Source organism: Triticum aestivum, chromosome 6A (genome assembly GCF_018294505.1).
Source record: "Triticum aestivum cultivar Chinese Spring chromosome 6A, IWGSC CS RefSeq v2.1, whole genome shotgun sequence".
Classification (NCBI taxonomy): domain Eukaryota; kingdom Viridiplantae; phylum Streptophyta; class Magnoliopsida; order Poales; family Poaceae; genus Triticum; species Triticum aestivum.
Window position 1 is genome coordinate 607,076,723 of NC_057809.1, and position 17,582 is coordinate 607,094,304.

The 17,582-nt window shown below is 45.1% G+C and overlaps 1 protein-coding gene across 2 annotated transcripts; it reads left to right on the forward strand.

The window, feature by feature from the left end:
* The first annotated feature begins 1,075 nt into the window (after positions 1-1,075).
* On the forward strand, positions 1,076-2,848 carry LOC123128967 (GDSL esterase/lipase At5g33370). 2 transcript variants are annotated; one of them, XM_044549090.1, is made up of 4 exons: positions 1,076-1,416; positions 1,519-1,646; positions 1,744-1,961; positions 2,109-2,848. In XM_044549090.1, the coding sequence occupies exons 1-4, from the start codon at positions 1,176-1,178 to the stop codon at positions 2,491-2,493; spliced, it is 972 nt and encodes a 323-aa protein (XP_044405025.1). In that variant the 5' UTR covers positions 1,076-1,175; the 3' UTR covers positions 2,494-2,848. The 2 variants fall into 2 exon arrangements, with proteins under 2 accessions (XP_044405025.1, XP_044405024.1); XM_044549089.1 differs by having other exon boundaries at positions 1,744-2,848.
* Positions 2,849-17,582: the final 14,734 nt, after the last annotated feature.

Below are 17,582 nucleotides of genomic sequence, written 5' to 3' on the forward strand. Positions count from 1 at the left end.
GCTTGTTCTGCCGGTTTGGTTTAGCACCGGAGTAGCAATCTTGAGATGGATACTGTGGAGTGTGGAGTATAACTGTAACTGGCAAGCTCATAGTGGCTGATTTGAGCATTGTTAGGTTGGATTGTTAGTGCAAACCACAATCTAGTGATGAAAGTGCATGTGGGCTGTTGTAATTAAGATCTGCTTCTCATTGGGAAGGTTATAGCAGCTGCTACTGCATACAGCTCACCTGAATCTAGGCGTCATTGCGTAGATGTTAGACAGATCCAACTGCCCTCTTGAATGAATAACAAGTTGCCTTAGGTCACTGTGAATAAACAACCGTACGAAATGGATAGACCATCATCTCTTCACTCACTTCTCCAGAGTATGCCATTTCGATTTTCGAAAAATAAAACTTCTCCAGAGTACAGTACTCTGTGAAATTCATAAGCACTTTGTTCTTTCATAACTGAAACGCAGGGACATTTCATGTTTTATTGCAGCTCGACTTGATGACGAGTACTAGTTGCACTAAGATTCATCTGGTGTGCAGATATTCGGCTAGATCGGAATTTATTCACCACTATGGTACTCGAAATCGTCCTACCAGATGCCACACGCAATTGAACCGAGTTGCGTGTGTGCTTGCATACTAGTGGTGCTGAACATTGAGATACCTCCCTAATCAACCAACTGTTATTCGGAGGGTAAGCAGAAGTGCTCTCACAAAGGTGATTAATTGCAGCACACACTAACAAGAAATCTGTTTCTGGCTCAGTCAGAGGCAGCTCATCATTCATGTGAAACAGCCTGCAAAGATCCAATGCGCGTCTGAAAATGCACACACCAACCAAACCCCAAAACCGGCAAGGAATTGACAGTAAACCGCGGGACATAATTACCGGAGAATTAAAGGTCCACGCCAGGCACTGTGACCAGCACAGCAGTGCACCAACCACACGTCGTACCGGGCCACGCGGAGTAAATTCCGGCGACGACGACATGATCCAACCAAGTGGCCACTCACGCACTCACTAGATGGATGCACAAGTGCCTACCTAGACGGATAGATGCTCTATAAATGGCGACTGCACGCAACGTTTCAGTGCATCCACCAAGTGTACACGCATACACTAGCTACTACATCTCACTTTCAGTGGCAACTGGCAAGTGAGTGTGGAGCGATAGCAGCAATGGCGGCCTCCTCGTGGCAAGTGGCCCTTCTCGCCGTCGCGCTCTGCCTGCTCCCCGCACTGCCGGCGGCGGGCGCGGCCCGGGCCTTCTTCATCTTCGGCGACTCGCTGGTGGACAACGGCAACAACAACTACCTCATGACGTCGGCGCGCGCCGACTCGTGGCCCTACGGCATCGACACCCCGGACCACCGCGCCACGGGGAGGTTCTCCAATGGCAAGAACGTCGTCGACCTCATCAGTTGAGTAGCAAGCTCGTGCATTCATGGATGCTCTTCACCAGCCGTCGGTGGTATTTAGAGGGCTTGGCTAACTAATGATTGATTAACAATGTTGCACGCAGGCGAGCAGATAGGATCCGTGCCGGTGCTGCCGTATCTTAGCCCCGAGCTGGACGGCGAGAACCTGCTCGTCGGCGCCAACTTCGCCTCCGCCGGCATCGGAATCCTCAACGACACCGGCATCCAGTTCGTACGTGCTTCCTTCACCGATCCATCCATCGTTTAATGCACACTTCATTCAACAATTAACTCTACTGTACACACTCTCTAATGCATGCATCGTGCAGGCCAACATCATCCGGATCTCGAAGCAGCTGACCTACTTCGAGCAGTACAAGCACCGGCTGGCCAAGCTCTACGGCCCGGAGCGGGCGGCGCGGGTGGTCGGCGGCGCGCTGACGCTCATCACGCTCGGCGGCAACGACTTCGTCAACAACTACTACCTGGTGCCCTACTCGGCCCGCTCCCGGGAGTTCTCCCTCCCCGACTACATCAAGTACATTTTGTCCGAGTACAAGCAGGTGCTCCGCCGCATCCACGGCCTCGGCGCGCGCCGCATCCTCGTCACCGGCGTCGGCCCCATCGGCTGCGTGCCCGCCGAGCTCGCCATGCACAGCCTCGACGGCAGCTGCGACCCCGAGCTGCAGCGCGCGTCCGAGGCCTACAACCCGCAGATGGAGGCCATGCTCAACCAGCTCAACGCCGAGGTCGGCAGCGGGAACGGCAACGGCGCGGTGTTCGTGGCAGTGAACACGCGCCGCGCGCACGACGACTTCATCGCCGACCCCAAGGCATACGGCTTCGTCACCGCCACCGAGGCCTGCTGCGGCCAGGGCCGGTTCAACGGCATCGGCATCTGCACCATGGTGTCCAGCCTCTGCGCCAACCGCGACGAGTACGTGTTCTGGGACGCCTTCCACCCCACGGAGCGCGCCAACCGCCTCATCGCCCAGAACTACCTCACCGGCTCCACCGACTACATCTCCCCCATGAACCTCTCCACCATCCTCCATCTCGACCGCCACCTCCACGACTAGAAGATCGATGGTTCAGCCTCGATCATTTGCAGTTCGATTGCTTATGCTTTTTCGCACATGGCCTTCTTGATTTTGTCAAACAAAACGTTAATAATATAGTATTCAGTAAGTACGTGTACGTTATTTCAGCTAGTGTGTCAGGTTGAGGTTCTAGCTAGTTTTGTGATACGTGCTCAGCTAGCTAGCCAGCAGATAAATCCATGGTTACAATCGAGGTACTTGTGGTGTCATATCCGTGTACGTGTCGTGTATCTAGTACAGCCGGGTGGGTGATAATTGAATCATGGATATCTGGCCCATGATTGTTCAGTTTTGCTAGTTTCATTGTCTGAATCGATTTTCGGCCCCGCTTGCATATCTGGCCCATGTTTTACACCTTGTTTGGTTGCCCACAAAACACTGGATGCATTACGGCTAGAGCTGCAAGAAAAACTCGAGACTCGTGAGCCACTCGAAATCGACTCGTTTTTTGACTCGACTCGAGATCGACTTGAAAAGAAACAAGTTAAGTTTGAACACTTTATGTAGCTCGACTGAGAAACGAGCCGATCTTGAGCCAATATTGGCTCCCTCGATTTTAGCTCGATAGCTCGACAGAATATCATTATGTTAAATGATCATGCCATATATTAAATGAAAATAAGATGATTTATTACCATATATGTTGTCCATATTTTATCTCCATTTTATTTATCAACGAATATGGAGACTTAATTAAGTGCAGAGAAGATTTAGGCCTAATTATGGCACGTGGTCGACTATGTGTTAAATATCCTATATTTTTTGCAAAGGTTCCCAGCATATTCACCTTAATTTTTTTGTTTTTCATTCATAGATTTATAATTTTTACCATCTCATTTAGCTCGAAACTAGCTCGAGATCGACTCGAGATCGTTACAAGCTGAGCACGAGTCATGTTCTACAGCTCGATCATGAGCTTCACTTAGTTTGAGCTCGCTCGAATTTTCATATGAGTTGAGCTGAGCCAACTTCAACTCGCTCAAACTCGACTCTTTGAAGCCCTAATTACGGCAACAAACTAACCTCAAGCGTTTGGTTGCTGCCCGCGTTTTATAATTTTCGACTCAGCTTATGCGATGTGCTTTGTTTGGTTGCCTTGTGTCTGATGTGATTACCTTGCACCCCGATGTGGTGAGCTTACCAGCTAGCACTCAAATCAATGCTTTTACTGCATGTTACAACACAACAAAACTACAATAAATTGGACGAAAATATGAAGTTCTTCAGCTCACTTAACCCGATCTGACATGCACCCTTGCCTTTCATGATTGCTCTTCTCTTAGAGCACAAACTTGTACTACTAATCCTCTCTCTCCTCTCTAGTCACAAATCCTCTATAGGAACTATTCTTGTAACCGTTCATCTCTTCATGGCATGTCTAAGTACATGACATCCACTTCATCTACCAAGACAGAAGAGCAAGATTTCAACAAGCAATATTAGCAACACATAACACAACATATGGAATAGAAGCAACATAAGGATGCATCACTACCAGGAGAAACCCTATAGATAGACGCTTAACAACAACGCTGGGGAGGGAGCCCGCACTATTGTTACTTAGTAGCAACGTGGGGATTAATACCGCGCTACAAATAACCAGTAGTAGCAACGCAGGCTTGCCAATCCCGCTCTACTACTAAGAGGGTCCAACGGTACCCCCGGGACAGGACATATAGTAGAAGCGTGCTCTTTAGGACCCGCGCTGCAACTATTAAAGCAGCAGAAGTGTGGGTCGTGTAACCCATGCTGTTGCTATTTATACACCGGGCCAGGTGGTGGGCCCCACATAGAAATAGTGCCGGCCACCAGAAAGGCGCTATAGGTAGCTGCCTTAGCAGTATCGCGGTCCTACACCCCGCGCTACTGCTAAGCTCCGCTTATCCTTTCTCGGTCGTCCCTTTCCTCCTCACTCTCACTTCTTCGCTCTGCTGTTGCTTCATCTCATGGTTGTCGTTGTTGCCCTTCGTTGCCCTCGCCCACCGCCGTTGTAGTCGCCCCCGAGGTATCTCTCTCCATCTTCCTCCCGTCGCCCTCCTCCCTCCTCCTCCTATCTCCGGCCGCCATCCATCCTCCTCCTCCTGTCTCCTCCCTCCCTCTTCCTCCCGCCAGCCTCCTATGGGCGCCTTCTTCCCTCCTCCTCCTGTCTCCTACCTAGTAATAGAATAGAAAATTTAGAAATATAGTAGAAAATATAAAAACTAGTAATAGACTAAAAGTATAAAACTAGTAATATAATAGAAAAATTTCTGTAAAAAAATAGTAATAGAATAGTAATTTTCAGTAAACAAATATAGTAATAGAATAGAAAATTTTAGGTGTCGAATAGTTTTTGTTGAATACAGAGATGTTTTAGGTTTTGAAACAAATATGAAAAAATTACGTATTTACATTAACCAAATACCTATAAATATTTTAGGTATCAAATAAAATATAAAAATGTTGTTACCAATTATATTGCGAACTATCTTTATGTCTTTTTTTGACTGGAAACTATGGGGCAACAACGCCACAGTACTTTATTCATAATCAAAACCCCACAAATACAAATGTTTATCAGTACTTAAAAGTAAAACAACTAATACTACTTACCTATGTAAACCCATACATACCTATAATACATAAATAGTTGATCCCCACTACACCTAATTCTCTTAACATGCAACTCTCCACGTCACCATTGTTCCATGTCAGCATTCCCACTAGCCTATTTCTCAATTTTTCACTAGAGAAAACTATTCAGTCGTGGCCCTTTTCCGGACGAGGCCCTTAGCCGGGACACATCTCCAGCCCTCCATCGCCTCCCCTCCCCTCTACGGACCAGCTTATCTCTGAGAGCGTCAAGACCAAAATTTTGCTAGAGGCTTCCGTGCAATAATTTTGGAAATAGAAGTAGGTGACAAGGATCCGCGGTCCAGTTTTTTCTCAGATCGTAGATTGGATGTCAGATTTGACAACTCCACCGCAGCAACACAGAGTTTAGGTCTGACTTCAATGCCCAGAAACCATATTGTTTCTCTATGGACCGGTATGATTTTTGCTATAAAAATTTGCTGGGATTTTCTTAAACATGACCTGCAGTTGGTTCTCTATATTTTACTTTGGGGCAGCAGCATGTTGTTCATCTGAGTTTGCATTAGTCAAGATTGCATCAGTCCTTTCATGGATATGCTACATCTGTCAATCCCTTCACCCATGTCTTCGTTAATCAAGCCTTTTGTTGTACGCAGAATTGCACAAACACTTATTTGATTGCTTATGTCTATAAATGGAATTGCATTAGCCGGTTAAGATTTCAAACATGTTTTCTTTTTTCTCGCTACTCTGATGTATCATTTCATTTGAAGGCGTTTATAATGTTGGCCTAATCTCATTTTTGTGATTAGATAAGATATTAATCATATATGTACACCCATCTTCTTGGGGACAATCAAACATTCTTGTCCCATTTCTATTGTTTCTTTGGCTTGCTATGCAGGCTACACTGAAGGCATTGGCAAAGCCATTAATTGGTTATCGGATGTAATAATCTTTACTCTTTCGAGAGACCTTCCTATTTGAATTGTTCCCATGGGTGGTCGGAAATCCAAATTGCCCTGCTTTGAACGTGTGTTTTCTTAAAATCATAGGATTGATGGCCTATTTTAGGGCAGTCGCAGACTAAAGCTATGAATTATACTACTATGTTTGCTTCATGAAGGTATTTGGAAAGAAAAAGGAGCCGAAAGACTTCACCATACAAATGTGCAATGTATTGGATAACCATAAATATGACACTGAGGGTTTTTAACAGGGCCGTACCGGGGAAAATGGAGGCCCGGTGCGAAGTCAGAAAATGGGCCCTCGGCATAGCAAGTGACGATGAGGAAAACAAGATCTAATTGTTATTATTATTAGGATTATATATCACGTTGGTACAGAGTACAATCTTCTGAATAACATCTAGAGATTTTCAGAAGAAAGGTTTGGTTCTTTAACAACAAACCTATCAAGACCACCTTTTAGAGATTCAGTGAGTATCTTTTTTTCTGACGTTTTTCATATCCTGACTGGCACTTCCTAATTCTAGAGGACATTGCAGAAAGTAAAATAAGCGACACACAGGAACTAAAAAATGAACCTGCGGTCAAAAAAGAATGAAACAAAAGAACCTGTCTTCGATCGATGTGAGAAGAAGATCAGGGGGAGGAGATGCGTGTTGCTTTGGCGATCAAGAACTCGCAGCCTCATCCGGCCCGCTGAGCGCTTGGATCTCTGTGACGAGCAGGGCCTCTAGGGATCCAGGCTCCACTTGATTCTAACACACACATGTCGCAGGGCCGGCAAGGTGGCAAACTGGCAACTGGAAACGAAGGAGGTCGAGTGAAAGACTGATTTGCAGGTCTGATGATTCGAGATGAATAGAACACCAACCAAATAAATAGATGGGGATTGGAAGTGATACGTTACCTATTCCACAGCTCATTGCAACGGATAATTTGGGGAAATCGTGAAAAATTAATAGCTGAGGGATTTGGAGCGGAACGTTGGCTAGTGAAGGACTGGAGATTGATTTAATCTAGCAGGAAAAGAGGAACGGCGGCGGCGTTGTGAAGAAGACGAAGAGAGAATGGTAATAGAGAGAGAGGCATGCGTGAGAAGAGGGCCCAAGAGGAACGACCAACAGCGGTGGCGTTGTAATTTACTACTCTTGGGAACACAAGTTGGGAGTTAGCTCAGTTAATTCATTGTGGGGCCCCGCAGGCATGCTACAACCTGTTTTGTGCTAATTACTAAGAATACTAGTACTAAGTATATACAAATCTGGGGCCCACTAATTTGGGGGCCCTGTACAGCCGCACACGCTGCACATGTCCACGGTATGGGCCTAGTTTTTAATACACATTTGTTTTGAATAACCATACATTTTGATTAGTTCTAAGTTGAGCTCATGCGTGTTTGCTACCCTTCATAGGACGAGAATGTGTTTGTGTTTGAGGGGAGTGTTATTCTCATATATTTCTAATTCCATTCCTGATAATTTATTACTATAAATTCCCGCAGCAACGCGCAGGGTATCATCTAGTTTACTTAATTACAGAGTACAAGCCATCTAGGGCAAGGAGGTAATCCAATTCAGCAACAGAGAATTATCTTTATGTCATTATCACTTTGTCATCAAAGAATGTTACATGTGATTTGATGATCAATTTTTTTTCACTCGGTGGAATATGCAGGCTTTCTCGTGTCGCATCTCCCTCTCCCGCTCGGCCCTGCCCCGCCCACCATGACTGCGTCCCTCTCCTCTCTGCTTAGTTTTAGGTTTAGTTTTTTTAATATATCTGTAGATGGATGCATGTTTGTTAGATGGATGGATGCATGGATGCATTATTGATTGATGCACTTTTGTTTCATTTTGGAAAAAAGCCAAAAAATGGATGCATGGATCCATTTTGTAGGGAACAAATCCGATTGGCCTATGTTTTGTCGGCATGTTGACTCATTTTCGTCCTGGCAATTTCAGGCGGTCGATATATCCTATTTTTCGCAAAGGTCATGCCAGAATTTTCTGTGAATTTGGCATGATTTGTGCTAGAAAGTAGGACATATCGAGCACTTGGGATTTGACGAAACAGGAATTAAACGACATTCCAGCAAAAAATAGACCATTTTTTATGTCATTACTCGATATATGTATTGCTAATTGACTGCTTCTTAGGGTTGACTTGGAGTATGTCGGGGCTCCTTGTGTGACTTTCAATCTGTTCTTGAAGGAAGGATCCCGACTGTTGTTGTGGGGGTCATTTCCTCATCTTCTTCTCGTGATATACCTTGGTAATGCAGGAGAGTAGGGGGGAAGTGACCATCACCGGCGATCGAAACATCAGTGAGGGAGTGTCCACAATATATGGTCGAAATATCAGAGAAGAAGAATCCCGACTATTGTTGTGGGGGTCATTTCCTCCTCTTCCCCTCAGTGATAGACCTTGGTAATGCATGAGGGAAGGAGGGATGATTCATCACCGATGATCGAAATATCAATGAGGGAGTGTCCACCATGTACGGTCGATATATCAAAGAGGTGTTGGGAAACATGGTAGAAAAAAATTGCGCCTACGGTCACCCAAGATCAATATGAAGATGCATAACGGGTTGGGATCACGATTGTTACCATCACCGAGTTGCAGCGGAAGAAGAACGTGTCGGTGCAGGTCATGTTGGAAATATGCCCTAGAGGCAATAATAGAATGGTTATTATTGTATTTCCTTGTTCATGATAATTGTCTATTGTTCATGCTATAATTGTATTAACCGGAAACCGTAATACATGTGTGAATACATAAACCACAACATGTCCCTAGTAAGCCTCTAGTTGACTAGCTCGCTGATCAATAGATGGTCATGGTTTCCTGACCATGGACATTGGATGTCATTGATAACGGGATCACATCATTAGGAGAATGATGTGGTGGACAAGACCCAATCCTAAGCCTAGCACAAGATCGTATAGTTCGTCTGCTAAAGCTTTTCTAATGTCAAGTATCATTTCCTTAGACCATGAGATTGTGCAACTCCCGGATACCGTAGGAATGCTTCGGGTGTACCAAACGTCACAACGTAACTTGGTGGCTATAAAGGTGCACTACGGGTATCTCCAAAAGTGTCTGTTGGGTTGGCACGAATCGAGACTGGGATTTGTCACTCCGTGTAAAATGCAGAGGTATCTCTGGGCCCACTCGGTAGGACATCATCATAATATGCACAATGTGACCAAGGAGTTGATCACGGGATGATGTGTTACGGAACGAGTAAAGAGACTTGTCGGTAACGAGATTGAACAAGGTATTGGGATACTGACGATCGAATCTCGGGCAAGTACTATACCGGTAGACAAAGGGAATTGTATACTGGATTGATTGAATCCTCGACATCGTGGTTCATCTGATGAGATCATCATGGAGCATGTGGGAGCCAACATGGGTATCCAGATCCCGTTGTTGGTTATTGGCCGGAGAGTTGTCTCTGTCATGTCTACGTGTCTCCCGAACCCGCAGGGTCTACACACTTAAGGTTCGGTGACGCTAGAGTTGTAGAGATATTAGTACGCGGTTAACCGAAAGTTGTTCGGAGTCCTGGATGAGATCCCAGATGTCACGAGGAGTTCCGGAATGGTCCGGAGGTAAAGATATATGATGATGTCCAGTTTCGGCCACCGGGAGAGTTTCGGGGTCACCTGTATTGTACCGAGACCACTAGAGGGGTCCCGGGGGTCCACCGGGTGGGGCCACCAGTCCCGGAGGGCCCTATGGGCTGAAGTGATGTGGGAACCAGCCCCTGGTGGGCTGGTGCGCCCCCCTTGGGCCTCCCTTGCACCTAGGGTTGGAAACCCTAAAGGGGTAGGGGCGCCTCCACCCGGCTTGGGGGCCAAGCCACCCCCTAGGCCGCCGCCCCTCCCATTAGATGGGATCTCTAGGGGCCGGCGCCCCCAGGGCCCCTATATATAGTGGAGGGGAGGGAGGGCAGAAGGACCCTAAGCCCTGGCGCCTCCCCCCTTCCCGTGACACCTCTTCCTCCCCGCTTGCGCTTGGCGAAGCCTTGCCGAGCCCTGCCGGGACCCCGCTACTTCCACCACCACGCCGCCGTGTTGCTGGATCTCCATCAACTTCTCCTCCCCCCTTGCTGGATCAAGAAGGAGGAGACGTCTCCGCTCCGTACGTGTGTTGAACGCGGAGGTGCCGTCCATTCGGCGCTAGGATCATCGGTGATTTGGATCATGACGCGTACGACTCCATCAACCCCGTTCTCTTGAACACTTCCGCTTAGCGATCTACAAGGGTATGTAGATGCACTCCTCTCCCTCTCGTTGCTAGATGACTCCATAGATTGATCTTGATGATGCGTAGAAATTTTAAATTCCTGCTACGATCCCCAACAGTGGCATCATGATCTAGGTCTATGCGTAGATTCTATGCATGAGTAGAACATAAAGTAGTTGTGGGCGATGATTTGTTCAATTTGCTTGCAGTTACTAGTCTTATCTTGATTCGGCGGCATTGTGGGATGAAGCGGCCCGGACCGACCTTACACGTACACTTACGTGAGACTGGTTCCACCGACTGATATGCACTGATGCATAAGGTGGCTGGCGGGTGTCTGTCTCTCCCACTTTAGTCAGATTGGATCCGATGAAAAGGGTCCTTATGAACGGTAAATAGCAATTGGCATATCACCGTTGTGGTTTTGCGTAGGTAAGAAACGTTCTTGCTAGAAACCCATAGCAGCCACGTAAAACATGCAACAACAATTAGAGGACGTCTAACTTGTTTTTGCAGGGTATGCTATGTGATGTGATATGGCCAAAAGGATGTGATGAATGATATATGTGATGTATGAGATTGATCATGTTCTTGTAATAGGAATCATGACTTGCATGTCGATGAGTATGACAACCGGCAGGAGCCATAAGAGTTGTCTTAATTTATTTATGACCTGCGTGTCAATGAAAACGCCATGTAATTACTTTACTTTATTGCTAACCGTTAGCCATAGTAGTAGAAGTAATAGTTGGCGAGGCAACTTCATGAAGACACGATGATGGAGATCATGATGATGGAGATCATGGTGTCATGCCGGTGACGATGGTGTTCATGCCGCTCCTCGAAGATGGAGATCAAAGGCGCAAGATGATATTGACCATGTCATGTCACTTTATGATTTGCATGTGATGTTTGTCATGTTTACATCTTATTTTCTTAGAATGACGGTAGCATAAATAAGATGATCCCTCGCAATAATTTCAAGAAAGTGTTCCCCCTAACTGTGCACCGTTGCTAAGGTCCGTTGTTCCGAAGCACCACGTGATGATCGGGTGTGATAGGTTCTAACGTTCGCATACAACGGGTGTAAGCCATATTTACACACGCAATACACTTAGGTTAACTTGACGAGCCTAGCATGTACAGACATGGCCTCGGAACACGGAAGACCGAAAGGTCGAACATGAGTCGTAGAGTGGACACGGCCTAGTTGACTCGGATCATGTATCACTTAGATGACTAGAGGGATGTCTATCTAAGTGGGAGTTCATTGAATAATTTGATTAGATGAACTTAATTATTATGAACATAGTCAAAAGGTCTTTGCAAATTATGTCGTAGCTCACGCTTTGGTTCTACTATTTTAGATATGTTCCTAGAGAAAATTTAATTGAGAGTTGACAGTAGCAATTATACGGACTGGGTCCGTGAACTGAGGATTGTCCTCATTGGTGCACAGAAGGGTTATGTCCTTAATGCATCGCTCAATGTGTTGAACCTCGAGCATCGTACGTAGATGTTGGGAAACATCTGACATACATGTTTTGATGACTACGTGATAGTTCAGTACGTAATACTAACGGTTTAGTATTGTGGCACCAAAGACGTTTTGAAACGTCGCAGAACATATGAGATGTTCCAAAGACTGAAATTGGATTGTCAGACTAGTGCCCACGTCAAGAGGTATGAGACCTCTGACATGTTTCTTAAGCCTGCAAACTAAGGGAGAAAAACTCAATCGTTGAGCATGTGCTCAGATTGTCTGAGTACTACAATCGCTTGAATTGAGTGGGAGTTAATCTTCCAGATGAGATAGTGATGGTTCTCCATAGTCACTGCCACCAAGCTATTGGAGCTTCGTGATGAACTATAACATATCAGGGATAGACATGATGATCCTTGAGCAACTCGCGATGTTTGACACCGCGAAAGTAGAAATCAAGTAGGAGCATCAATTGTTGATGGTTAAACCACTAGTTTCAAGAAGGGCAAGGGAAAGAAGGGATTCTTCATGAGACGGCAAATCAGTTGCTGCTCCAGTGAAGAAACCCAAGGTTGAACCAAACCCGAGACTAAGTGCTTCTATAATGAGGGGAACGGTCACTGAATCAGAACTACCCTAGATACTCGGTAGATGAGAAGGCTGGCAAGGTCGACAGAAGTATATTGGATATACATTATAATGTGTACTTTACTAGTACTCCTAGTAGCACCAGGGTATTAAAATACCGGTTCAGTTGCTAAGTGTTGGTAACTCAAAATAAAAGGTTACAGAATAAACGGAGACTAGCTGAAGGTGAGATGACGATATGTGTTGAAAGTATTTCCAAGGTTGGTGTGATCAAGCATCACATGCTTCCTCTACCATCGATATTGGTGTTAAACCTAAATAATTATTATTTGGTGTTTGCATAGACATGATTAGATTATGTTTATCGCAATATGGTTATTCATTTAAGGAGAATAATGGTTACTCTATTTATTTGAACAATACCATCAATGGTATTGCACCTAAAAATGAATGGTTTATTGAATCTCGATCGTAGTGATACACATGTTCATGCCAAAAGATATAAGATAGTAATGATAGTACCACACACTTGTGGCACTGCCATTTGAGTCATGTTGGTATAAAATGCATGAAGAAGCTCCATGTTGATGGATCTTTGGACTCACTCGTTTTTGAAAAGATTGAGACATGCGAACAATGTCTCTTAATAGATATGCATGAAGAAACTCTATGTAGATGGATCGTTTGGACTCACTTGATTTTGAATCACTTAAGACATGCAAATCATACCACATGGGCAAGATGAATGAAAGGCCTCGTTTTCAGTAAGATGGAACAAGAAAGCAACTTGTTGGAAGTAATACATTTTGATGTGTGCAGTCCAATGAGTGTTGAGGCACGCAGTGGATATCGTTATGTTCTTACTTCACAGATGATTTGAGTAGATACTGAGTATATTTACTTGATGAAACACAAGTCTGAATTATTGAAAGGTTCAAGTAATTTCAGAGTGAAGTTGAAGATCATCATGACAAGATGATAAAATGTCTATGATATGATCATAGAGATGAATATCTGAGTTATGAGTTTGGCACACAATTAAGACATTGTGGAAATTGTTTCATAATTAATACCGCCTGGAACACCATAAGTGTGATGGTGTGTCCGAACATCATAATTGCACCCTATTGGATATGGTGCATACCATGATGTCTCTTATCGAATTACCACTACCGTTTATGGGTTAGGCATTAGAGACAACCACATTCACTTTAAATAGGGCACCACACAATTCCGTTGAGACGACACCGTATAAACTATGGTTTAGAGAAACCTAAGCTGTCGTTTCTTAAAAGTTTGGGGCTGCAACGCTTATGTGAAAAAGTTTCAGGCTGATAAACTCGAACCCAAAGCAGATAAATGCATCTTCATAGAATACCCAAAAATAGTTGGGTATACCTCCTATTTCAGATCCGGAAGCAAAAGTGATTGTTTCTAGAAACGGGTCCTTTCTCGAGGAAAAGTTTCTCTCGAAAGAATTGAGTGGGAGGATGGTGGAGACTTGATGAGGTTATTGAACCGTCACTTCAACTAGTGTGTAGCAAGGCACAGGAAGTTGTTCCTGTGGCACCTACACCAATTGAAGTGGAAGCTTATGATAGTGATCATGAAACTTCGAATCAAGTCACTACCAAACCTCATAGGTCGACAAGGATGTGTACTACTTCAGAGTTGTACGTAATCCTGTCTTGGAAGTCATGTTGATAGACAGTAATGAACCTACGAGCTATGGAGAAGCGATGGTGGGCCCGGATTCCGACGAATGGCTCAAGGCCATAAAATCCGAGAGAGGATCCATGTATAAAACAAAGTATAGACTTTGAAAAAACTACTTGATGGTCGTAAGGATGTTAGGTGCAGATGGATTTTAAAAGGAAGACATACAATGATGGTAAGTGTCACCATTAAGAAAGCTCGACTTGTCGTTAAGATGTTTCCCGACAAGTTCAAGGAGTTGACTACGATGAGACTTTCTCACTCATAGCGATGCTAAGAGTCTGTTGGAATTATGTTAGCAGTTACCGCATTATTTATGAAATATTGCAGATAGGATGTCAAAACATTGTTTCCTCGACATTTTTCTTGAGGAAAGGTTGTATGTGATACAATAGAAGGTTTTGTCAATCCTGAAAGATGCTGACAAGTATGCAAAGCTCCAACAATCCTTCTAAGGACTGGAGTAAGCATCTCGGAGTTGGAATGTACGCTTTGATGAGATGATCAAAGATTTTGGGTTTATACAAAGTTTATGAGAAACTTGTATTTCCAAAGAAGTGAGTGGGAGCACTATAGAATTTTTGATGAGTATATGTTGTTAACATATTGTTGATCAAAAATGATGTAGAATTTCTGGAAAGCACGCAGGGTTATTTGAATAGTGTTTTTTGATGGAAAACCTGGATTAAGCTACTTGAACATTGAGCATCAAGATCTATAAGGATAGATCAAAACGCTTAATAGTACTTTCAAATGAATACATACCGTGACAAGATTTTGAAGGAGTTCAAAATAGATCAGCAAAGAAGGAGTTCTTGGCTGTGTTACAAGGTGTGAGTATTGAGTAAGACTCAATACCTGACCACGGCAGAAGAGAGAGAAAGGACGAAGGTCGTCCCCTATGCTTTAGACGTAGGCTCTATAGTATGCTATGCTGTGTACCGCACCTGAAGTGTGCCTTGCCATGAGTCAGTCAAGGGGTACAAGAGTGATCCAGGAATGGATCATATGACAGCGGTCGAACTTATCCTTAGTAACTAGTGGACTAAGGAATTTTCTCGATTATGGAGGTGGTAAAAGAGTTTGTCGTAAAGGGTTACGTCGATGCAAACTTTGACACTAATCCGGATGACTCTGAGGAGTAAATCGGATTCGTATAGTAGATCAGTTATTTGGAATAGCTCCAAGTAGCGCGTGGTAGCTGCATCTACAAGGTGACATGGAGATTTGTAAAGCACACATGGATCTGAAAGGTTCAGACCCATTGACTGATAAACCTCTCTCACAAGCAAGATATGAACATACCCCATGGGTGTTGGATTCATTACAATCACATAGTGATGTGAACTAGATTATTGACTCTAGTGCAAGTTGGATACTGTTGGAAATATGCCCTAGAGGCAATAATAAAATGGTTATTATTGTATTTCCTTGTTCTTGATAACTGTCTATTGTTCATGCTATAATTGTATTAACCGGAAACCGTAATACATGTGTGAATACATAGACCACAACATGTCCCTAGTAAGCCTCTAGTTGACTAGCTCGTTGATCAATAGATGGTCATGGTTTCCTGACCATGGACATTGGATGTCATTGATAACGGGATCACATCATTAGGAGAATGATGTGATGGACAAGACCCAATCCTAAGCCTAGCACAAGATCGTATAGTTCGTCTGCTAAAGCTTTTCTAATGTTAAGTATCATTTCCTTAGACCATGAGATTGTGCAACTCCCGGATACCGTAGGAATGCTTTGGGTGTACCAAATGTCACAACGTAATAGGATGGCTATAAAGGTGCACTACGGGTATCTCCGAAAGTGTCTGTTGGGTTGGCACGAATCGAGACTGGGATTTGTCACTCCGTGTAAAATGGAGAGGTATCTCTGGGCCCACTCGGTAGGACATCATCGTAATGTGCACAATGTGACCAAGGAGTTGATCACGGGATGATGTGTTACGGAACAAGTAAAGAGACTTGCCAGTAACGAGATTGAACAAGGTATCGGGATACCGACGATCGAATCTCGGGCAAGTACTATACCGGTAGACAAAGGGAATTGTATACGGGATTGATTGAATCCTTGACATCGTGGTTCAACCGATGAGATCATCGTGGAGCATGTGGGAGCCAACATGGGTATCCAGATCCCGCTGTTGGTTATTGGTCGGAGAGTTGGCTCTGTCATGTCTACTTGTCTCCCGAGCCCGTAGGGTCTACACACTTAAGGTTCGGTGACCGTAGAGTTGTAGAGATATTAGTATGCAGTTAATCGAAAGTTGTTCGGAGTCCCGGATGAGATCCCGGACGTCACGAGGAGTTTCGAAATGGTCCGAAGGTATATATATATATATATATATATATATATATATATATATATATATATATATATATATAGGAAGTCCAGTTTCGGCCACCGGGAGAGTTTCGGGGTCACCGGTAGGGTCCCAGGGGTCCACCGGGTGGGGCCACCTGTCCCGGAGGGCCCCATGGGCTGAAGTGACGTGGGAACCAGCCCCTGGTGGGCTGGTGCGTCCCCCTTGGGCCTCCCTTGCGCCTAGGGTTGGAAACCCTAAAGGGGTGGGGGCGCCTCCACCTAGCTTGGGGGCCAAGCCACCCCCTAGGCCGCCGCCCCTCCCATTAGATGGGATCTCTAGGGGCCGGCGCCCCCCAGGGGCCCTATATATAGTGGAGGGAAGGGAGGGCAGCAGGACCCTAAGCCCTGGCGCCTCCCTCCCTTCCATGACACCTCTTCCCCTGCTGGATCTCCATCAACTTCTCCTTCCCCCTTGCTGGATCAAGAAGGAGGAGACGTCCCCGCTCCGTACGTGCGTTGAACGCGGAGGTGCCGTCCATTCGGTGCTAGGATCATCGGTGATTTGGATCATGACGAGTACGACTCCATCAACCCCGTTTTGTTGAACGCTTCCGCTTAGCGATCTACAAGGGTATGTAGATGCACTCCTCTCCCTCTCGTTGCTAGATGACTCCATAGATTGATCTTGGTGATGCGTAGAAAATTTTAAATTTCTGCTACAATCCCCAACAGGTTATACTTGCAGTCCCTTGAACCGTAGAGGAACGACCGCTCATATCGCCCATGAGCAGTTCCTCGAACTGAAGACCGGAAGCAATACCTCTGTACTTGGTTACAAGCATGCAACCTTCATGATCTGGCAGCGCTTTGCCGTCCAGAGCTAATCGTCGCCAGATATTTAGCTGAAAGAGATTAGAACCACACTGGGTTTCTAATTATGAGGACAAGAGGATTAGCCACGCTCTAATAAGTCAACTAGGACCAATTAGGACATGAACTAGAGGAACTAAAGAAGGCTCCAAAACTTGTGTATTCAATTATGGCCAATACCTCAAGTATATATAAGTTAGTGGGGAAGAGGAGGGTTGCACCCAAGGAGGGAAAGTCCTTGGAGCGCCATCCAAAGGGGGGAGGAGTTGGACTCTTCCCCTAGTAGGATTCGC

Excerpts from the sequence above, each read along its gene's own strand:
- LOC123128967 (XM_044549089.1), top strand. The coding sequence starts at position 1,176 with ATGGCGGCCTCCTCGTGGCAAGTGGCCCTTCTCGCCGTCGCGCTCTGC. Across the intron at positions 1,417-1,518 it reads GAACGTCGTCGACCTCATCA|GCGAGCAGATAGGATCCGTG; the intron begins GTTGAGTAGCAA and ends TGTTGCACGCAG. Across the intron at positions 1,647-1,743 it reads ACGACACCGGCATCCAGTTC|GCCAACATCATCCGGATCTC; the intron begins GTACGTGCTTCC and ends TGCATCGTGCAG.